This window comes from Canis lupus, chromosome 36, assembly GCF_048164855.1.
Source record: "Canis lupus baileyi chromosome 36, mCanLup2.hap1, whole genome shotgun sequence".
Classification (NCBI taxonomy): Eukaryota; Metazoa; Chordata; class Mammalia; order Carnivora; family Canidae; genus Canis; species Canis lupus.
The window spans coordinates 5,057,036-5,079,215 of NC_132873.1; the positions used below are offsets into that span (position 1 = coordinate 5,057,036).

The 22,180-nt window shown below is 52.9% G+C and overlaps 1 protein-coding gene across 5 annotated transcripts; it reads left to right on the forward strand.

The window, feature by feature from the left end:
* Positions 1–3,447: 3,447 nt before the first annotated feature.
* On the forward strand, positions 3,448–21,849 carry PTPRN (protein tyrosine phosphatase receptor type N). Of its 5 annotated transcripts, none has more exons than XM_072813104.1 (23): positions 3,448–3,641; positions 5,094–5,144; positions 5,363–5,476; positions 8,428–8,524; positions 9,616–9,877; positions 9,964–10,318; positions 10,754–10,888; positions 11,484–11,518; positions 12,228–12,502; positions 12,693–12,779; positions 13,124–13,203; positions 13,378–13,442; positions 13,793–14,011; positions 14,457–14,657; positions 14,758–14,905; positions 15,067–15,140; positions 15,394–15,498; positions 15,584–15,703; positions 17,054–17,220; positions 20,022–20,075; positions 20,721–20,785; positions 20,970–21,043; positions 21,250–21,849. In XM_072813104.1, the coding sequence occupies exons 1-23, from the start codon at positions 3,527–3,529 to the stop codon at positions 21,319–21,321; spliced, it is 2,970 nt and encodes a 989-aa protein (XP_072669205.1). In that variant the 5' UTR covers positions 3,448–3,526; the 3' UTR covers positions 21,322–21,849. The 5 variants fall into 5 exon arrangements, with proteins under 5 accessions (XP_072669205.1, XP_072669206.1, XP_072669209.1 ...); XM_072813105.1 differs by having other exon boundaries at positions 10,757–10,888; XM_072813106.1 differs by having other exon boundaries at positions 3,449–3,641; positions 15,421–15,498.
* The last annotated feature ends 331 nt before the right edge of the window (positions 21,850–22,180 follow it).

The window sequence follows — 22,180 nt, forward strand, 5'->3', positions numbered from 1 at the left end:
TATTTCAAATGACTTTATTTTTTTTTTAAGATTTTTAATTTATTCATGAGAGACACATAGATAGAGAGGCAGAGACACAGGCAGGGGGAGAAACAGGCTCCATGCAGGGAGCCTGACGCGGGACTCGATCCGGGGTCCCCAGGATCACACTCTGGGCCAAAGGCAGTGCTAAACTGCCGAGCCGCCCGGGCTGCCCCTCAAACAACTTTAGAATGCAGTATTTTAATGCTATACTCTGAGGGATTATATTCCAAGGACAAAATAAACTACCACACATCTTAAATGTCTTTATTGTTTTATTAGTAGAGTAATATTTGTATCATTATTTGTAAATAATTGTATGTATATTATAGGATTACACATATATGTGATTATATTAGATTATAAGAAACCAAAGTTTAAAAAAAAAAAAGAAACCAAAGTTTTCAGTATAAGAATAGAGATATGAGTACAAAGTCAAGAGTTCAGTATAAATCACAGTTATTTTATTTTTTTTTAAAGATCACATTTACTTACTCATGAGAGACAGAGAGAGGCAGAGGCAGAGGCACAGGCAGAAGCAGACTCCATACAGGGAGCCGAAGGTGGGACTCGATCCCAGGTCTCCAGCATCACACCCTGGGCTGAAGGCAGGCCCTAAACCGCTGAGCCACCCAGGGATCCCAACACTAGGGCCAATTTAAAGGAGCTTTCACTGACTTATTCTGAGGGAATTTGAATATAAAAAAAAATAATTACTGCAATTGATTGATGCACATTGAATATATGAAAATCCATACTTCCATAGTAATGCTCAAACAAGAAAAGTCGTTAAAATATTTTTTAAAAATTTATTTGTGGGATGCCTGGGTGGCTCAGCAGTTGAGCATCTGCCTTCGGCTCAGGGAGTGATCCCATACTCCTGGGATCGAGTCCCACATCAGGCTTCCTGCGGGGAGCCTGCTTCTCCCTCTATGTCTCTGCCTCTCTCTGTGTCACTCATGAATAAATAAAATCTTAAAAAAAATTTTTGTCACAGTTGGAGGTAACTACTATACCTAAATTCATTATGCTGCAAATGAAAACCAAAAAAATTAGAATGTATGCTACCTTTCCAAGGTGGAATTGTATTTCAGAGTAAGTAACCCAGTTGATGAAGAAAGTTCATCTTTATACAATAAAATTAGCTAACAAACGTTAAAAGAATGATAGAATTAAAAAAATAAAAGAATGATAGAATTAGAAAAATCACTATTTTGTGACCCTCTAATGAAGTAATTTAGTCAAGAACCATCAAGGAACAGCAAATCCATTAGGTGAAAAGTTGATGGGAACTAAATATTTTCACAATGCCAAAATATCATCCCATGGATTACATATTAGTTATAAGAGGGAAACATAAGTTTACATACAGTGATCGATCTTTACCTTTAACAAGTGATCAACTTTAGCATCACTAATAGTAGGACAGGCAGACATTATGCAGTTCCTGAAATGACACAATTGGAGACATAAACATCACCTATAAAGCATTTTGTTTAAAAAAATTTTAACCTGATCCAATCAAGACTTTAGATAAAAAAAAAAAAAGACTTTAGATATAACATCTAGCATACAGGGGATCCCTAGGTGGCTCAGTGGTTTAGCACCTGCCTTTGGCCCAGGGAGTGATCGAGTCCCGCATCAGGCTCCATGCAGGGAGCCTGCTTCTCCCTCTGCCTGTGTCTCTGCCTCTCTCTGTGTCTCTCATGAATAAATAAATAAAATCTTAAAAAAATAATTTCCAGCATACAGTAAATGCAGGGGATACACAGGATAGATACTGGAGAAATACAGGGAAACCTATCATGAGGAAATAATCAGAAAATTTTAGAAGGTGGGGAATTGTAAAGAAAAACTAACCTCATCTATTCAACAAGACAATGTCAAAAATGGGGTGGGGGGCCTATGTTAATTTAAAGAGAATTAAGAAACATAACCACATGCAATGGTGGCCTTTTATTCCTATTTTTTTTACTCCTATTTTAAACAAAACAGATGGAAAGGGCATTTTTGGAAACAATTTGAGAATTTGAATATGAACTAAGCATTAAATGATATTAGAGAGTTACTGTAAATTTTGTTAGAAGTCACAATGGCATTTGGATTATGTGGGAAAATATCCTTATTTCTTGGAGATGCACACTGACACGTTTATAAGGCAAACATGACGTCTATAACTGAGTTTTAAAAAGAAGCGAATTTGGCAAAACAAAAATAACTGTTAAGTCTAGTTGATGAATACATGAGTATTTAGTATGCACCACTATCTTTTCTTGTATTTTGGAAAATTTTTAATGACGAACAAGAAAATAAAGTGATCAAATTTGAACTTTAGAAAGCTCACTTCTTAGCTTTCTGGGTGAAAGGAGTTAAAACAAAAGATTAGTTAGACAATTACAGTCTAACTAATTAGACTGTAATTACAATATTCATGATGAAAGAGCACAGTGGTTTAGATAAAGTAGTGGAGGAAAAGAGAAATAGACAGATGGGAGATATAATTTGCTGGTAGAAACCGTAAGATTGTTGATAGGCTTGAGGCAGGAGAGGTTAAAAGAGGAGTCAAGACTAATAACAAAAGCCAATATGTATCATGTGTTTAGCATATGCCAGGGCAGTCTTTGTTCTATGTGATCCACATGAGTTTAACTCGTGTAATCCCCCACAACCACCTTGTGAGGTAGGAATTATTAGCATATCTATTTTATTTTCTTTTTAGATTTTATTTATTTATTCATGAGAGACACAGAGAGAGAGGCAGAGACATAGATAGAGAGAGAAGCAGGCTCCCCTGACGGAGGCTGATGTGGGACTCCATCCCAGGACCCTGGGATTGCGACCTGGGCCAAGGCAGACGCTCAATCACTGAGCCACCCAGGTGTCCCAGCACATCTATTTTACAGATTAGGGATTTGGGTGCAGAGAAGTTAAGCAACTTCCCCAAAGTTATACTCCTAGTAGGTAGCATTGCTAGATTTGGAATCCAGGCACACACGCAGGACCATCCCTGCTGTTAAGGATGACACCAGTACCATTCATTGAGATGCGTAACAGTACCTCCTCTACTCACTTTTATGTTCATCCTAGGTCTATACTAACCGACTCCTATTTCCTGGCCTCTGCCCAGCTGCAGCCCTTTCCTCCAACCCTGGGACTGGGTGACAGAGGTGGCAGTCCTTGGCGAGAAATGTGTGTCCAAAGGGGGTGGGGCCAAGGGGGAATGCTACTGCAGCGCCTACTCTTCGGTGGAGGGAGAAGAGCTGCGGGCAGGCACCTCCGTAAGACAGAGCTCTTACGCCACGTGTGACGCAAATAAGCGTAAGAGCCGGGGGTGGAGATGTCGTCACCACCCGCCCAGGGTTGGCCGAGTTGCCGCGAGAGGGGCGTATAGACCCCGCCTCGCCGGTGGGTGGGGAGCGGCAGGCCCCGCCTCGGCCCCTGTGGCTGGCTCCGGCCGGCGTCGCTGCGGTTGTGGCAGGGGAGCGAGCGCGCCGAGCCCGGAAGGATGCGGCGCCCGCGGCGGCCTGGGGGTCCCGGGGGCTCCGGGGGGCTCCGGCTGCTCCTCTGCCTCCTGCTGCTGAGCAGCCGCCCGGGAGGCTGCAGCGCCATTAGTGCCCACGGTCAGGAGGAAACGTGGGGGGTGGGGTGGGGGGTGGAGGATGGGGCCGGGAGCGTAACTCGGTGGGGGGTGGGGAGAGGTGTCACGAAGGTAGGAACCTCGGGTGGAATAGGTGTCTGGAGTCGGGCAGGGGTAAGCGCTGGGAGACGGGGAAGACGAGAGGGCGTCTGGGAGGAAAGGGGCGTAGGCCTGGAGGTGGGGCTGGAATACGGGGGCGGGACCGAGGAGAAGCAGGCTCGGGGAAGGATTGCGGGTTTGGGAGGAGGAATGGGGGTGCTTATGGACGGAAGGATTTAGAGACGGGCTGCAAGACCACGGGCGAAGCAAGTGGCGCTGAGGCGCCAAAGAAGTGGTGATTGGCGCTGAGGGATGGGGGTGGGAGGTAGGGGTAGGAAGAGGGAGCCCCGGCGTTCGGGCAGGAGTTGGGGCCACTGAGCATGGGGTCCCAGCTCCCAGGAGAGGATCAGACCGAGGGAGGGGCCAGGGTTTCCCTCTAAGTCCCGAGAGGCAGATTGCTGCGACCTCATCTCCAATAAGAGGACGACGGCTAGAGGAGGCGGCAAAGGAGGGTGAAGAGAGAAGGGTCCTTTCCGGGCCCCCTCCCCACAGCCAGGCCGGTGCTGACTCACATCTGAGCGGACAGAGACAGTCAGCGCTGACTCACGGGCCGGGGGAGGGGGGTGGGGCGCGTGGGGGAAGGGGCGCAGCCTCCCCGTCTGACGCCCTCCTTCCCCACCTGGCTTGGAGACCAGTGCGGGGTACTTCCTGTGGCGCTGTGGATTGGTAGGGGGGTAAGTGAAGTCTAGAACGGCGGAGGGGTCAGGTCTCGTGGAGGCTCCCGACCCTAGTACCCTTCCCTCCCCGGTAACTGCTTCCGAGCTAGCTAGCCCTCGGCGGCGCCAGACTCGGAGCTTCAGCACCGCGGACAGCGCCAGCGGCTCGGGCCGCTGACCTAGGGACGGTGTGGGGAGCGCTGCTTTCCAGACACCCCACCCCTACCCCTTTCCTACACGAAGGGAAGGTGTGCCTGGGTTTCCATCTCGTTGGAGTCCCAGCCTATCATAGTGAGAATGCTTTTGGAGATTTGGGGAGGAAAGTCCCGTTTTCCTCAGAATTTGGCCAAAAATCCCCCCCATAGTAATTCTATGACAATAGAAGTATACGATCCTTCAGTACCCCCTGCGCTTGCAAGGCTTCTTCTCCCCATCACTCAGTTAAGCCAACTGAGGCTTTTAGGGAAAAGATCCAGACTCTCAGATCCTTAAAATCCAAAGCCAGATCCTGTGCTTCCTTCTCTTAAGAATTCTAGGCCTCCCTACTCTCCTCCCAGCTTAAAGCCTTTCTGAGAATGAAAGAATGGGCCTCATCTGTTTCCCCCTTTCCCAGCCTGTCCATTCTCTTACCCTTCTATGTGTGTGGGTGTCTTAGCCTCTGCTTGCTTTTCCCTCTACAGGCTGTCTGTTTGATCGCAGACTCTGCTCTCACCTTGAAGTCTGTATTCAGGGTGAGTGAGGACCAGGCATAGGATTTACAAGACAGGGGACACAACATGAAAGATGTGTGTGTGGGAGGCCTGGAAGGGGGGAAGGGGTGCTAGGCTTGTGAAGAAGGAATGGCTTGAAGGAACAGAGTTCTCTGAAGCCAATAGAGATGGAGAGAGTAATGCCCTTTTGCAACCTGGACTTTGAAAGCTCCTTGCTGACACCACTTTTGTGCTCTTAGATGGCTTATTTGGACAGTGCCAGGTGGGAGTGGGGCAGGCCCGGCCCCTTTTGCAAGTCACCTCCCCAGTTCTTCAGCGCTTACAAAGTGTGCTCCGACAACTCATGTCCCAAGGTGAGGTCTAGCTGCACTGAAGGAGAGACACTGGAATTTGGTTAGATAAGGGTGGGGAAGTGAGGGGCCACCTGACTTGAGAATTTCTCTTCATGAAACATTGTTATCACACCTACTTCTAGAGCCTCACCTTCCCAGACCTTGCTGGAGAAGGGGACAAGACAGGAGTCGGGGTGGAACCATAGAGATGGGCTATTCACACTTGGACTCTTGGAAGGAGTCTAGAGGCTTCCACAGAAGGAGCCACTGAAAGAAGCCAGTGTCCATCTCCTTAGGACCAGTCTATTCCCTGGAACTGTCTGAGTGCTCCACAATTATGAATTCTGGAGTCCTCAGCCAGAACAGCTCACTCATCAAAATCACTCACTCAACAACTATTTGTTGAGTATTTACTATGTGGCAAGCTTAATTCTCGGTGCTTGGGATGTATCAGGGAATAAAACAGACAATGATCTCTGTCTACTGGGACTTACATTTTGGGAGATAAGGGGAATACAATATACAAATTAGAAAATACATAGTATGTTATAAGGTGATAAATGCCATGGAAAAAAACAAATATCATAGCATGATAAAGGGGTCAGAAATGGTGGGGTAAGAAGCTTCAGTATCAAATTGAGTGGTCAAGATAGATCTTATTGAGACTATGAAATTTGAACAAAGACATCAAGGAAGTGGAGATGTTTTCCAGGAGGTTATTGGGGGCAGTGTTTCAAGCTGATCAAAGAGCTAGAACAAAAGGCTTTACTAAAGCAGGAGCATGAGTTTGAAGAATACCATGGAGAACGCCTCTATGGTCTGGCTGTAAAGGAGGGATAGAGAGGGAAAGTGGAAGATGCAGATAGGTATTGGGAAATAGGGATGCAGATCATTGTAGGGACCTACAAGAGAATGTATGGATGGATGTTGTCTTTACTCTGAGTCAAAGAGGAACCCATGACAATGTTTTAAGCATAGGGATACATAATCTCACCTCTACTTTAATAAGATCAAGCTTGTTGCTGTTAAGAATAGATGGAAGGGAGTCAAGGGTAGAAGCTGGAGGTCATTAAAAGCTACCACAATAACTCATGTAAGAGATGAATGTGGCATGGATCAGGTGATTGCAGGGAGGTAGAAAGGAATAAGAGAATTCTATATATATTTTACAGGTAGTAAGCATGTTATCATGAAATATTGGAAAATGCTGTGAAAGAAAGGGAAGTGTCAAGAATGACAACAGGTTTTATTGCCTGAATAATTGATTAATGGAGATGTCATTAATTATACAGAAGGATCAATTTGGAGGAGGAGGTGTTCAGTTTTGAATATATTAAATTTAAGATGTTTATTCAAGTAAAGTGGAAGTTGAGAGTATGAGTTCGGTTTTGAAAAGAGATGGAGGATTCTGGAGTGGAGATATGAATTTGGAGTTCTTTGGCATATTAATGGCAAGTGAACTCATAAGGTAGGTGAGATAACCAAAGGATTTGGTGTATATGAAGAAGAAGCCTAGAGAATTATAATAATAAAAGGACCAGGACAAGGAGAAGAACCAACAAGGTAGACTGAGAAGAGGGAGACAATGAGGTAGGAGGAAAAACAAGAATGTTCAGTGTCCTAGAAGCCACGTGAAATGTACCACAGAGGAAGGAGTGATCAATAGTGTCAAATAATGATGGTAGGTGAAGTAAGATGAGATCAGAGAATTGGCCACTGGCTTTAGTTAGCTATGCAGAAGTTACTGGTGATTTTGATGAAAATAGTTTTGATAGAACAGGTGATTTTGATTGAAATAGTTTTGGTAGAATGAGTGGGAATAAAATCCTGAATAGAGGAGGGAAGGAGACGAAAAGAATTGGATACAGCTGGTAGATAGAGATAACACTTTCAAGGAGTCTTGCTGGAAAGAAAAGGAAAGAAATGGAGTGATCACTGGAGAGGAATGTGGGGTCATACAGTAACTTTATAAGATTAAAGGTATTCCATGTTTGAGTGATAAAGGGAATAATTCAGTAGAGAACAGAGGAAAATGATCATGTAGGAAATAGGAGGAAGTTGTGGAGAAGATATTCTTAAGTAGATAGCAAGGGATGAAATCCAGTGCTCAAGTGAAGCAATTGGCCTTAGATAGGATGAGTGATCTGATGTTCAGAGGCAAGGAGGCAGGTATGGATGCTAATCAATCTTAGAATGTGAATTAGAAGCAGTACAGACTATTAGGAGCAAGGAAGAAGGAATGGAGGTGGAGCGTGGGAGATTATGCCTTTAGAATAGGTAACTGACTTTGCCTGAGAACAGTTTCATGAAAGGAAAGAGTCAAACAGGAGATCTGCCTCAGCATAGGATGATTGATGCTGCTGCTGCTGCTGCTGGTGGTGGTGGTGAATGTTTAAAATGTGTGTAGCTTTAGAGTTTTCTAAGCACTTTCATTTCTCTGATTGCACTTGATCTTCACAATAGCTCCATGAAGGATGTATTATTCCCACTTTACAAAGATAAGTAAGATTCAGCATCAACAAAAAGAATAGGAATAATAATGAGGATAATAATAATAATTAATAATAAGAGCAGATGTTTAAAGTTCACTATGTGACAGGTACTGTTCTTACCAAGTTACATTGGGTTATTTTAATTATCACAATCTTAGGAAGTATAAACCCCTATTTTACAGATGAGAGAATTGAGGCTCAGACAGGTTTGGTAATTTGCCCAAAGTTGCACAATGAATAAATGGCAGAGGATTCAAACTTAGTCTCAGTGGAGGCAGTCTGACTTGAAAATCTGTACCTGAGAGTGGGAAGGATAGCTCAGATCACCCCCAGGTCCCTGGGCCACCTCCACTGCCCCTCTGCTCTGCCAAACTCAATATACTGCAGGGTAGGGAGTGCAGTTTTTGATTTCCACTGGTCCATGTTACTGGGCCCTCAGACTGTCCCGAGCCAACCTCACCCTATCCTATCCCCTGGCAGGATTGTCCTGGCACGATGACCTCACTCAGTATGTGATCTCCCAGGAGATGGAACGCATCCCCAGGCTTCGCCCCCCAGAGCCCCGTCCAAGGGACAGGTAGGCATCATTTCTCAACAGCTCTAGCATAGCAAGGCTGGTGGGTCTGGGTCCCATCCTGATGGACAGAGGGAAGGGGAAGGGAAGTGGCCTTCAAGGTGAGTAGCCTCAGGCACAGGTAAAAGAGGTTCAGGAGTGGTCATAACATATTCACATGCTCAGCATGACCTGAGATCACCCCTGGGGATCCAGCAAAACAGAAAAAAATGTAAAAACTTGGACATTTCATAATTTAAAAGAAGCATCAAGGGGATCCCTGGGTGGCTCAGTGGTTTAGCGCCTGCCTTCGGCCCAGGGTGTGATCCTGGAGTCCCGGGATCGAGTCCCACATCAGGCTCCCTGCATGGAGCCTGCTTCTCCCTCTGCCTGTGTCTCTGCTTCTCTCTCTATATATCTCTCATGAATAAGTAAATAAAATCTTAAAAAAAAAATAAAAGAAGCATCAATGGAGTCAGCATGGGACAAATGAGAATCTTGTCATACTGAAATTATTTAATGTTCCATTTCATTAGTATGTGGAAGTGTATGTGGAGAGACCATAGTCTTTCTGTGGTTAGGGCCTCCGAAGGCATTCTTCAGACCCTGCAAGCAGAGAGGAAAGCAAACGAGGGCCATGGGGCTCAAATGATGATTCCAAGATGAAAAAGGCAGAGTGGGGTGGGAGAGCAGAGTCGGGGGGCATAGTACTGAAGTTTGAACTGAATGCTTGAACGTACACTTGGAGAGCCAGGTGTGGGAATGTGAGTACAGGGGGAATGGGGCATACTGCAGCCACAGTTTGTCTGTAGAGGTGCCTGACTGCCTCCCCCTGCACCCATTCTTTCCTCCATCCCTCGTCTCACATTTCCCTGACCTCCTGGGTGTTTCAGGGACCTAGGTGTGCTTACCAGGGAGGCAATGCCCAGGCTTGGCCCTCTAGCCCTTCCCCATTCTCTTCTCTCTTCCCCTGAGGCTACCTCATTTCTTAAGAGGTTGGGCTTACCCTAAGCTTCTAAGCCTGCTGGTCCACCATCTCTGCCTCTTGTAGTTCTCTGGACACTCCTGCCCCACACAACCAACACATACACACAACGCTTTGCTTTCTTCCCCAGATCTGGCTTGGTGCCCAGAAGACCTGGTCCTGCTGGGGAGCTGCTTCTACAAGGCCTCCCTACTGGCTCCACCCCTGCTGCCCAGCACCGGCTTCCTCAACCTCCAGTGGGTGGGGGTGGAGCTGGGGTGGGCTCTCCACTGTCCCCCCTGCAGGCTGAGCTGCTGCACCCTCTCTTGGAGCATCTACTGCTACCCCCGCAGGCCCCCCACCCTGCTCTGAGTTATGAACCTGCCCTGCTGCAGCCCTACCTGTTCCATCAGGTGAGCTGTGAACACTGGCCCCAGCCCAATGTCTGTCCCCCAAGCCCTGATATCTGCTCTGACCTGGATCTCCGATTTCCCCACAGTTTGGCTCCCGCGATGGCTCCCGGGGCTCAGAGGGCTCCCCAGGGATGATCAGTGTTGGCCCCCTGCCCAAGGCCGAATCCTCCACCCTCTTCAGCAGAACTGCCTCCAAGGCCATGTTTGGGGCTCACTCTGACCATTCCTACGGGGACCCCCCAGGGCCTTCACCTGGTCAACTTTTCCAGGAGTCAGGGCTTCTCTACCTGGCCCAGGAGCTGCCAGTGCCCAACAGGGCCAGGGCACCGAGGCTGCCAGACCAAGGGGGCAGCAGACGGGCAAAGGACTCCTCAGAGGGCTATGAGGAGGAAGGGCTAGAAGGTCGCAGGGAGAAGCCTCCTTCTCCAGCAGAGCAGCCAGGTAACAGAGTTCTCAGCATCCTTCCGTGGGGGCTGCTTTCGGGGACTCCTCCCAAACTATCCATGCATTTGTTAATTTGTCTTTGAAGTCATTCCTACATTTAACTAATATCTACTGACAGCCTGATCTATGCCAGGCACTAGGTAGGCAGTGGGAATACAGGGTGGTGGGGCGGTGGAGGTGTTATAACTCTTCCTCAGCTGGAGAGTCACGATGTCCATAATGGGCCTGTAGTTTGGTCTTGGCCCTAAGAAGGCCTTTCCCCCAAAGTGTGGACAAGAGCTGGAAGGTGGAGGGCATCAGTGTCCTGGTGTTTGAGAAGAAGCTCTTAAGTATACTAGTGCCCTCCCACCCCCAAATGCATCCCACAAGTTCATCTTACCACCAGCACCTCCCCACCACCATCTCGCCATAAGCTCTGTGTCTGGCTCCCAGCAGACGTGACTCTGCAGAGACGGGCAGCTGTGCTGGCGGGCTATGGGGTGGAGCTGCGTCAGCTGACCCCTGAGCAGCTCTCCACCCTCTCAACCCTGCTGCAGCTGCTGCCCAAGGGCGCAGGACGAAATCTGGGTGAGTGTCCAGGGCGAGAGACCAGCAACTACCAGCTCCATGATGGCCTCTTGCCCCACCTGTCAAGACCACATGGAACAGCCTAGAGGGGAAGGGTCAGGGTCAGAGAAGGGAGTTCTTTTGAGACACAAGCACAGGGTCATTGCCTGGCAAGGGCAGGAAGCAAGGGAGTGGGGTGGTGAGCTGGAAAGACCTGGAAGGTGGTAGTAATGGAAAGAAGAGGCCAACAGGGGGATGGGCAGGGATCAGGAGGCACCAAGGAAGGTGGGTTGTTGATAACAGCCTCTGAGGAAGGAAGTGGCCAATACCAAGTGAAGCCAATAATTGATGGGTAGGGAGACTGAACAAAGAATAGTTTTGAGAGGTGTAGCCAATAACTCTGGAAGGAACTGATACAACAATTATAAGGTAGAAGCAAACAAGGATGAGGTCATGCTTAGGATGAGACCAAAAACAGGGCTAGGTCACTGACAGAGAGAAAAGAGGCCACAGAAGATACAACAGGCCCAGGGCCTCTGGCCCTTTCTCCTGCCTATGTTATGTAGACCTTCACCTTGGTCCTTTGCCCAGAATCTTGTTTATCCTGTCTCTACAGGAGGGGTTGTAAATGTTGGAGCTGACGTCAAGAAAGTGAGTTCGTGACACCTCCCTGCCCCGTGGTGCCCCTAGCAGCAAACCCCCCTTGTCAAAATCTAAACCTCAGCATTGGGACCCTGATCTGTATCCTCCAACCTTCCTCATTTGGGGTGGGGGGTGGGGAGCACCAGGGACCAGAGACTCCAAGCCGTGGCCTTAAGATCTCACCTCAAGTTGAGGGCAAATTGGGTCTAGAAGCTGGAATTTCCAATTTGCTGCTTTTTTCACTACAGTCATTTCAGACCCTACCCTGAGGATCCCTAGGTGAAGAGGGGAGTTGCAAGCATGCAGGCTCTGACCCCCTGTAGCCTGAAGAGCTCTCTTTCTCACATGTTCGACTTCTGAGATTTTGGAGCTAAACAGAAGTCTAAAAACCATTACCTGCCTGTTCATGTCTCCTAACACCACCGGCCCTCCCTCCAGAGGTTCTCCTCACTCCAGCTCCATCTTCTGGATCATTACTGACCATGTCACACTCATCCAGTCCTTTATTCATTCATTCATCCACCTAAATCACTTTTCTGGGTGACCTCTCTGGGCCCAGTGCTGCCCTGAGCCCGGGGGTGGGGGTGGGGGTGGGGGTGGAAAGAAACAAGTCCCAGGGTCCTCTTTAGGGACTTCAGAGTCCCTACAGTGTGGACCCCCATCCCTCCCATCCCCTATACTGTCCAGAGACCACACCTCTGTCCTCTCTTCTATGCAGACAATGGAGGAGCAGGTGCAGGGTGGAAACACGGCAGAGCCTCCACCCCCCACACCCTCCCTGCCTGGGTACCCCACTGCCAGCCCCACTGCCAGCAAAGCCCAGCAGGTGCCGAGCTCTGGATCCTCTGAGCCTCCCAAAACTGCTAGCCACCTTGCCACACCTGTCCTGCTGGAGAAGAAAAGTCCACTGGGCCAGAGCCAGCCCACACTGGTGAGGCAGCCCTCAGCTCAGTCATCAGCAGAGGAGTATGGCTACATTGTCACCGACCAGAAGTAAGGGCTTCAGCCCCCCAGGGTGGGGGGGTGTTGTGTGGGCTGGCCTCCCGGCAAGAAGCAGAGAGCAGAAATCCAGATGTAGAGTGGACGGGGGGTGGGCTCCTCTGCACCCTTGGAGATAGCTTGTTTCAAGAAAGTGGCCAATAGGATCCCTACTTTCTTTCCATTCCCTGCTCCCCACCTCCAGGCCCCTGAGTCTGGCCGCAGGAGTGAAGCTGCTGGAGATCCTAGCTGAGCATGTGCACGTGTCCTCGGGCAGCTTCATCAACATCAGGTGGGGCTGGTATCCAGCTGGGGAAGCAAGGATTTAGAAGGTAGCTCGGGGAGAGGTGGCTAGAGGGGCTCAGGGAAGGAAGGGAAGACAAAGTCTTGGGTAAGTGGCCCAGGTGGGGTCAGAGATGCTCCCAGCTGCATTGAAGGTACCCCCACCACACACACACACACACACACACACACACACACCCTCACCGGATGCTGGCCTCATCCAGCATTGCCCTCAAACATCCCTTTAAGGCATCTCTGATCAGCCTCAGCTTGGTCCTCTCCTGTGCAGAGGGCCCGAGCTCACCGTCTGGGGGCTGTGGTGGGTGAGGCGGTAACGCAGCTCCTGTTTGGCAGTGTGGTGGGACCGGCCCTCACCTTCCGCATCCGACACAATGAACAGAACCTGTCTTTGGCTGATGTGACCCAGCAAGCTGGTAAATACCACCTGGTCCCAGCCCCAGCCCTAGTAGGACATACCCAGGCCTGTGGCTGATGCCTCCCCTTGAACTGTTCCCAACACCCGGGCTGTGCCTGCCACCTAGCAGAGCGGGACACGGGCTGGAGAGCACATGGAGCCGGAGACAGTCTGACCTATGTCTTCCCTGCAGGCCTGGTGAAGGCGGAACTGGAAGCACAGACAGGGCTGCAGATCTTGCAGACGGGAGTGGGACAGGTAGGAGCTAACTGAAGAATCAGCGGAAACCCCGGAGGGTGGACATTGCCCACAAGAGACGGGGGCAAACTTGGCAGGGAAACCGGAGCCGAAGCCTCCTGTACCTGGTTGCCCGCCCCGCCCCCGACCCGGGCTTTGCCAAAGCAGCCTCCCCCCCTTGCAGTTCTCTTTCTGGCCACCAGACGGCCCCAGTGGCTCCTCCCCCTCCTCCTTCCCCCTGCCCTTGCCTTCCCAGCTTTGCCCTAGAGATACCATAGCAGGGAGTGTGGCATGGGGGGACAGGGTTGAGGAACAGCCCCTCGGCTCCCCAGCCACTGACCCCCGCGGTGATGCTGGCCTTGTTCCCACAGAGGGAGGAGGCAGCTGCGGTTCTTCCCCGGCCAGCCCGCAGCACCTCTCCCATGCGCTCAGTGCTACTCACCCTGGTGGCCCTGGCAGGGGTGGCCGGGCTGCTGGTGGCTCTGGCAGTGGCTTTGTGTGTGCGGCAGCATGCACGGCAGCGAGACAAGGAGCGCCTGGCAGCACTAGGCCCTGAGGGGGCCCATGGTGACACTACCTTTGAGTACCAGGTGTGCAGTCCCAAAAGCTTGCTGATGAGATGTAATGGAAGGGGTGTGGGAGTCTGGGTGTCACATGGGGTGAGGGTGGGGTGTTGGACGGAGAGTGAGCACCCGTCCCTGGGAATACCCAGGCCAGGGCTACAGAAACCCAAGCAGAGGTGTATGGCGGGGGGGGGGAAGGGGGGGTATTTTGAATGGATGGGAATTGGGAGCAGGTGCTTCCTAAAGTTCTTCCCAGTGCAACAACTCTGGGATTCCACTCCAGTGTCTGAGGCTGTCATAGGCACCACCCAGATGGGACAGCCCTGAGAAGAATGAGGGCCAGACCCGAAGAGCCAACCCGGAGGAGACGGGTTTCATATGGAATCAATCAGGATGAGCCTAGAATGGAACCCAGGATGCTGCGAGAAAGGCTTCAGGGGGCCTGGGACCCTGCCTGATTTTTCTTCTGCAGGACCTGTGCCGCCAGCATATGGCCGCAAAGTCCCTGTTCAGCCGGGCAGAGGGTCCCCCAGAGCCTTCTCGGGTGAGCAGCGTGTCCTCTCAGTTTAGTGATGCGGCGCAGGCCAGCCCCAGCTCCCACAGCAGCACGCCGTCCTGGTGTGAGGAGCCCGCCCAGGCCAACATGGACATCTCCACGGGACACATGATTCTGGTCAGGACCCGGCCTGGGCCCGGAGCGGGTGAAGGGACAGGATGGTCGAAGAGGCAAGGCGGGTGGCGTGGGCCAGAGCCAGGCCGTGGTATCCCTGTAGGCCTACATGGAGGACCACCTGCGGAACCGGGACCGCTTGGCCAAGGAGTGGCAGGCCCTGTGCGCCTACCAGGCAGAGCCGAACACCTGTGCCACCGCCCAGGGGGAGGGCAACATCAAAAAGAACCGCCACCCGGACTTCCTGCCCTGTGAGTGAGTCCTGCTTTGCCCACCAGGCCCAGCCATCTCTCTGCTGGGAGCTCTGGAGGCCTTGGGGGAAGGGCTGGCTCCTGGCTCAGGCCAAGTGGCACAGGTTCCAGGGCCCCAGTAACTGGAGGGGCCTCTGAGGTAGGGTGTGGGGTCTGTGCAGATGATCACGCCCGCATCAAGCTGAAGGTGGAGAGCAGCCCTTCTCGGAGCGATTACATCAACGCCAGCCCCATTGTAAGTGGCCCTGGCTCCGGCCCCCTCCCCTGCCCCATTTTTATCCTGCCTGCATAAACTCCCATTTCAAAAAAACAAACAAACAAACAAAAAACTCCCATTTCCTTATGGTCACCATCTGCCCACCCTCTGCCCCAAGCCCTGGAATTATGGGGCCTGGTATCCTGGCAGGGAAATGGAGGTTTCTCAAGCCCTCCATGCCCTGGCCTGCTCCCTCCAACCACGCCTCTCCATAGTAGCGTTTCCCATTCAGGCTCATGGTGTGTCTTCCCTGCCCCAGATTGAGCACGACCCTCGGATGCCAGCCTACATAGCCACACAGGGCCCGCTGTCCCATACCATCGCAGACTTCTGGCAGGTGAGTTTCTGGAAGGAAGGCTTCTCCAGGGACCGGTGGTCTCTGAGAGCAGCTGGACAGATTAGAATGGAGTCTCTGTCCTTAGATGGTGTGGGAGAGTGGCTGCACTGTCATCGTCATGCTGACCCCACTGGTGGAGGACGGTGTCAAGCAGTGTGACCGCTACTGGCCAGATGAGGGGTCCTCCCTCTACCACGTATATGAGGTCAGCAAGACCCCACAGCCAGGGGACAGTGGAAATGGGGAAAGTGGACAGTGAACCATTCATGCTCGTATGGATGTACATGCATATACACATACGTATGTACACACGTGTATTATATATTTACGTGTGTGTGTGTGTCCAGTCCAGGGCCAGAGAGCATTTGTAGTGACCTGTGATGAAAGGTACAGAAATAAAACTATAAAACCACCAAAACTGAGGTAAGAAACTAAGAGCTGAGAGTATAGGAGACAGAGAGATAAGTAAAAGCAAAGACCAACATTGGGACCTACTTTAATCGAGCCTCACTTAGCTCTGAGTTCCCTGAAGACCAAAGCAAAGAAAGAAAGAACCAGGCATGCCTGGGTGGTTCAGCGGTTGAGCGTCTGCCTTTGGCTCAGGTCATGATCCTGGGGTCCTGGGATCAAGTCCCACATCGGGCTCCCTGCAGGGAGCCTGCTTCTCCCTTTGCCTGTGTCTCTGCCTCTCTCTCTGCGTCTCTCATGAATAAACAAATAAATATCTTAAAAAAAGCGAAAGAAAAGAAAGAACCATCAGTCACATGAAGAATAGAAACAAACATTTTCATTAGGAGAGACGATAGGCAGGGGGAACTGGGCAGAGGCAAAGCCCAGGGAAGAGGAACAGATTCCTGACACATGGAAGGCTTTACCCCTCCGTGAAACAAGAGCCACTGTAGAGCACAGCAGAAGCTTCTTGTCACCCGGTGAGCCTGGATAGGGTTTTTTTCATTATTAGGTGGGCACTCAGCAGCCTGTTTAAAAGATTTTATGTAATTATTCATGAGAGAAAGAGACACAGAGAGAGAGGGAGAGGGAGAGGCAGAGACACAGGCAGAGGGAGAAGCAGGTTCCCTGCGGGGAGTCTGATGCAGGGCCCCATCCTAGGACCCCCGGATCACGCCCTGAGCCCAAGGCAGATGCTCAGCCTGAGCCCAAGGCAGATGCTCAACCAATGAGCCACCCAGGTGCCCTGAAGCTTTTTTTTTTTTTTTAATTGGTGTTGCTCATGGTTAAAGAAAACAAAACCAGAATTTCATCAAGGTTTATGGTGTGTGTCGCACAGACACTTTGCTAGACTCTGTGAGGAAGAGGAAGGAGGGACCCTGGCCCCCAGAAGCCCACAGTAGTTGTGGGGGGGGGGGAGGCACCAGTTGTCCTGAGCCGCAGATAAGTGACACAGACAACGAGGGGCCTGGGGGACAGCAGGGGGCGGCCGGGTAGGCTCCCTGGAGGGGTGGCATGTGCACGGCCCGGAGGCTGGGAGGGCTGGAGAGGCCGTGCGGCGCTCGGGGCGCCCAGGTGAGCTCAGGCCCGGGCCGCTGCTCGGCAGGTGAACCTGGTGTCGGAGCACATCTGGTGCGAGGACTTCCTGGTGCGCAGCTTCTACCTGAAGAACGTGCAGACCCAGGAGACGCGCACGCTCACGCAGTTCCACTTCCTCAGCTGGCCGGCAGAGGGCACCCCCGCGTCCACGCGGCCGCTGCTGGACTTCCGCAGGTGAGGGCGGCGGGGAGGGCGCGCGCGGGCTGGGGTCCCCCCCCCCGCCCCCCAGCTCCTCCCCGGGCCCTGGTCCTGTGAGGCGGGCCCTCCTCCGGCCTGACCCCAGCCTCCGCCTCTGACCCCGGCCCCCGCCCCCCCTCCCCCCACCCCAGCCCGGACTGATGCTCAGGCTGGCCGCGCGCCCCGCCCCGCCCCGCCCCGGCCCGCTCCCCGCTCCCCGCTCCCCGCTCCCGTCCTGCCCTCGCTCTGCTCTTCTGCCGGCCGTGCCCCCCCACCCCGTTTTCTCGCCCTGCCAACCCCTGCGTCTGGCTCCGCCGTGCCCCCCCCCCCCCCCAGGAAGGGCTCACCTTAGTGCAAGCTCCCTCCACCGCCCCCGCCTTCTGTCCCTCCACCTGGTCCCGGCTCCCGTGTCTCCTGGGCGTCGCCTCCTGCGCTGCTCTTTGCGATCTCCAGCACATTCTGTGTGTCTGCTGTGCCCCGGCCCCTCCCTCCCTCCTGCCCACCTCGCCGTTTCTTTGCCTCTGTTCCCTCTCCCCACCCCCCCACCCCCGTCTGTCTTTCCTTCCTTTCCCTCTGTGCCCGCCCCTGCCTCTCCCCTCATCTCCGTCTCTCAGTGTCTGAGTCTGTCCCCCTTTCAGCCCCCCTGCACCCCTCCCATGTTCCACACCGTCTCCCCTCCTTGTCCACCTCCTGGCCCCCTCTGCCTCTGTCCGTCCGTCTCCCCACTCTGTCCACCGCCTCCCCTCCTCTCTCTCTCTCCCTCTCACGGCTGCCAGTGTCATTTTTGTGATCTGCAGCTAGTGTTCTCTCTCCAGTTGCATAGTCACAAAAGTGATCATTGGCAGGCGTGGCCGCTGCATGGACAGGACAACCCAATCAGGACATGTGGGCCCAGGGGCCCCCTGAAGGCTGCTGGGAGGGCTGGAGGCGGGGGAGGAATCGAGGAGACAAAAACACTATCAAAGGTAGTGGAAGGATCTCGGGATTCCTGGGGACTCGGTGGAGCCGGTGGGGGCTGGTGGGGGTCGGGACAGGAAGCTAACTAGGGGACTTGCCCTGTTCTGACAGCAGAACCCCCACCAGGCCAGTCCTCCAGCATCCCCAGCCTCCCCATCGCCCGCACTGCAGCCTCCTCCTGCTTCTCTGCCTCTTGCCAGGCTGGCCTGGGGTCTCCAGGTGCTGGGCAGAGAGCAGAAGAGCAGAGCTGGGGTGGGGAGCTCGGGATAGTTCCTTTCTCTCTCTCTCTCTCTCAAGTTTATTTATTTAAGTAATCTCTACCGTCAATGTGGGGCTCAAACTCAAGACCCTGGGATCACATGCTCTTCCGACTGAGCCAGCCAGGCAAGTCGGAAGCTGGGGATAGTTTCTGAGGCTTCTCAAAAGCAATGCCAGGGGTAATAGAGCTATTTCCTGTTTTCCACATTTAAAAAATGCTTATAGAATTAGTGCATGGGCCGTTTTTAAGACCACAAGGGGGGCTAAAAGGTTACACTTCTTTGCTTTAGGTCATAATTATGTAAACTCAGTTGGCATTGGACACCCAGAACAAATTAGTTGCTGCTTAATAAATATGGTTTGCTGAAGGTCTACCAGAAGGAAGGCAAAATAATCTCTAAGTGCTAAGAGTGACCCTGAACAGGTTCCTTGATCTCCCTCTGTTTCCTTACCTGTGAAACAAGGATGATGACCCATACTTGAGGGGGTCGTTACGAGAGTCGATGGGAAAAATTCTGTAAAATCTAGTTTAAGTGCCTGGCACACAGCAAAGCCTCAATGAATTCTAGATGCAATTCATCGTCTTTATTATTAAACAATTGGGAGCTACTGCGGAGACTTCTGTTCGGCCCCAGCTCTCTAACACATGAGCCAACTTGCTTGACAACCACGTGGACTCCTTTAAAACCATTCAGAGTCACCTGGCCCTTGAAAATCTGGGGGAATCGAACTGGAAGACCATTAAATTCCAAGCTTCCCCTGAAATAATCAAATAATCCCGAAGGTGGTCCTCCCTAGTCCGGGCCCACTGCAGGTGACTCTCAGAGCAGGAAAGTCATAAGGGACAAGGGCAGGTTAGACTGGGCCCACTGAGGAAGGGAGAAATCCCCTGCTCCCTGCTGAGAGGACAGAAGTCAGGGTAGCAGTAAAGAGTTTGAGGTCCAAGTGGACCCCAAGTCGAAATATGACCCAACCACAGAGCCCCTGTGCTGAGACGAGGGAGACAGCCTCATAACATTCTGGGCTGAGAGGTTGTCCTCCCCTGGCCAGAACTTTGTGCCAAGGGGTACCCGTAGTCCTCTGTAGCAAGGAATACAAGGGACCTGGGTGGGGAGGGAAATAGCCTGGGCAGCTCTAAGGGAGAACAGAGGAACAGAGCAGGAATGTGACAAGATTGACACCCTGGAAGTCACCAGAAAGCCTATTCTCCTTGGACTTCCAGCAGAGGTGGCTATTGATATTGTCTATTATCATTGATAGCACTGCCATTTATTGAGCACCTACTGTATGTCAAACCGAAGAAGGTCACTATTATTATCACCCTCATTTTACAGGCAAGAAAACTGAGGCCTTAAGAGGCCAAGTCAGGTATTAAAGGTGCAGAGCTTGGGCCCCCAGCTCTTTAAGTGACAAGGCAAGCCCAGCGCCACCCACGCCATCTCTGGTTCTTTGCCCCCTGCCCTGCCTCATTGCTCCTGCCCTCTTCCCTCCTCTGCCCTGGGCACTCGGGGAGCAAAGGAAGAAGGAGAGGCCCACAGGTGTGTGCTGGTGCCCCCCACCCTCACACCCGCTTCTTGTTGCAGGAAAGTGAACAAGTGCTACCGGGGCCGCTCCTGCCCCATCATTGTGCACTGCAGGTGCGTGTGGAGGGGCTGTGGGCAGGGGTGCGGATGAAAGGGGACAGGACAGCCCGGGCCGGGGCCCTGAGTTGGGGCATTCCCGGTCCCCACCCCCTCTCTGGTCCTCCCCCCAAGTACATCTCCCGTGCATGCTGCCCGCCTGTGCCCTTGATGCTGGCCTGTGCCCTTGATGCTGGCCGACTGCAGCCCACGGGCCAAGTTCAACATCCCGTCTGGTTTCTTTAATGACCCGGGAGCTAAGAATGCTGTTCACATTTTTAAATGGCTGAAGGAAAAGAAAAAAAAGAAGAATGTGCCACAGACACTAACATGCAGCCCACAAAGTGGAGAATATTTACCCTCTGGCCATTTACACCAAACGTTTGCTGAACAAAAGCCTGGCCAGAGGCTGGAAAGGGCCCTTCCCATCCCCTCCAGGGCTTCCACCTTAGGACCCAGCCAGGGCTTTCCTTTTCGGTTGGCCCATTACCCAAGTGACACCCCCAAGGGTCACAGGCTTCCCACTCAAGGCCCAATTTCTGGGGCCCAGGGGATAGAACTGCGGCCCCCTCAGCCCACTCACGCTCTCCCAGCCTAGCCTCCCCGTCTCCTCTGCCCTTCCCCCTTTCTGCTGGGTGAGCCTGTCCTCATCTCCCGTTTCAGTGACGGTGCAGGGAGGACTGGCACTTACATCCTCATTGACATGGTACTGAACCGCATGGCAAAAGGTGAGGACCTTCCCCGCAGCGCCCGCAGCCCAGCCCGATTAGACCGCTCGCACCCAGGCCCGCATCACATCCCCAGGCTTTGCCCAGTCCTCCCAGCCTCCCACCCCAGGGTGCTCCAGGCTTCCTGGGTCCTCTCCTCTCCCGGCCACCCCCTGAGCAGCCCTGTGCCCTCTCCAACCTCCAGGCGTAAAGGAGATTGACATCGCTGCCACCCTGGAGCATGTCCGTGACCAGCGGCCCGGCCTTGTCCGCTCTAAGGTGACTGTTCCTCCCTGCCCCGCCCCTAGCCGCCAGCCCTCCCCGGGGAAGCCAGCAACAGCCTGCCTCCCCCACCTGCCCCCCTTCCCCAAGAGGACACCCCCCCCTCGCCCGAGTGACCTCCCCAGCTCCCCCTCCCAAAAGCTGCCCTGGGGCAGGAGCAGAAGTCAGCCCTCTCTTGACCGTCCTCCCACTGCCCTTCCCAGGACCAGTTCGAATTTGCTTTGACCGCTGTGGCGGAGGAGGTGAACGCCATCCTCAAGGCCCTGCCCCAGTGAGAGCCCTGGGGCCCCCCGGTGGGCAGACCAGCCTCTGCCCCCTCTTTGCCTGTGTGAGCACCCGTCCATGTGCCCACTCCTCGGTCCCCAACCCTACTACCTTGGTCCCTCTTGGACACGGCCAGTCGTCTGCAAGAAGTGTAAGGAAAGGGGAGTGGGAAGGGACAGACCTACCCAGCCTCTTGCCCGTCGGAGCCCCCGCAAGTGCCACGGGGAGCTGGCAGCCAGCCAGGAGCAGAGGACCGTCGTGGGCAGTCATTCTCCCCGGAGCCTTCTCCTGCCTGAGTTCCCTGGCTCCCGCCCCCTGTTCTTCTGAGCCCTTCCTGCTTGCCCAGCCCCTGCTGCCTGCTGCCCAGCCTCTGTGGCCCCCACTCTGCCCCCACCCTCCCTGCCTCCCTCGGGCCTCCTCCCCTGCCCTCCCGCCACGTGCCACTCCACTCTCACCCTCTGACACAAGAGAACATTTCTAGAAAGATCTACTTTTGTATCAGTGTGAATAAAGTTAGTGTGTCGTGTGTGCAGCTACAACCCGGACTCCTCCACTTTTGCATCGTCTCTGCTTCCAGACCCATCTCCAGTGTCAGCGAGGGGCCGGCCCTGCTGCCCTCCTGGGGAGATGCAGGCGGTGACAGTGCGCCAGGCTGCAGAGGCTGGCCCTCCTCGGCTGGAGTGGTAGCCCGTGGTGAGGCAGTTGGCGCTCCCTGCTGGCTTCCCCTGAGGCCCGCGCTCTCAAGGGGCTCACGCACACGGCTTCACGATGCTGCCCGTCACTAGCTCCAAAGACCTCTCTCCCGAGGTAACACGAATTGTATACAGTGGAGTTTGGATTCGAACCAGGCACGCTTCATCTCTCTACTGC

Bases quoted from the DNA above. Each gene is read 5' to 3' on its own strand.
- PTPRN (XM_072813104.1), top strand. From the start codon at position 3,527: ATGCGGCGCCCGCGGCGGCCTGGGGGTCCCGGGGGCTCCGGGGGGCTC. The intron at 3,642-5,093 runs GTCAGGAGGAAA...TTCCCTCTACAG, and splicing joins CAGCGCCATTAGTGCCCACG to GCTGTCTGTTTGATCGCAGA. The intron at 10,889-11,483 runs GTGAGTGTCCAG...CTGTCTCTACAG, and splicing joins GGGCGCAGGACGAAATCTGG to GAGGGGTTGTAAATGTTGGA.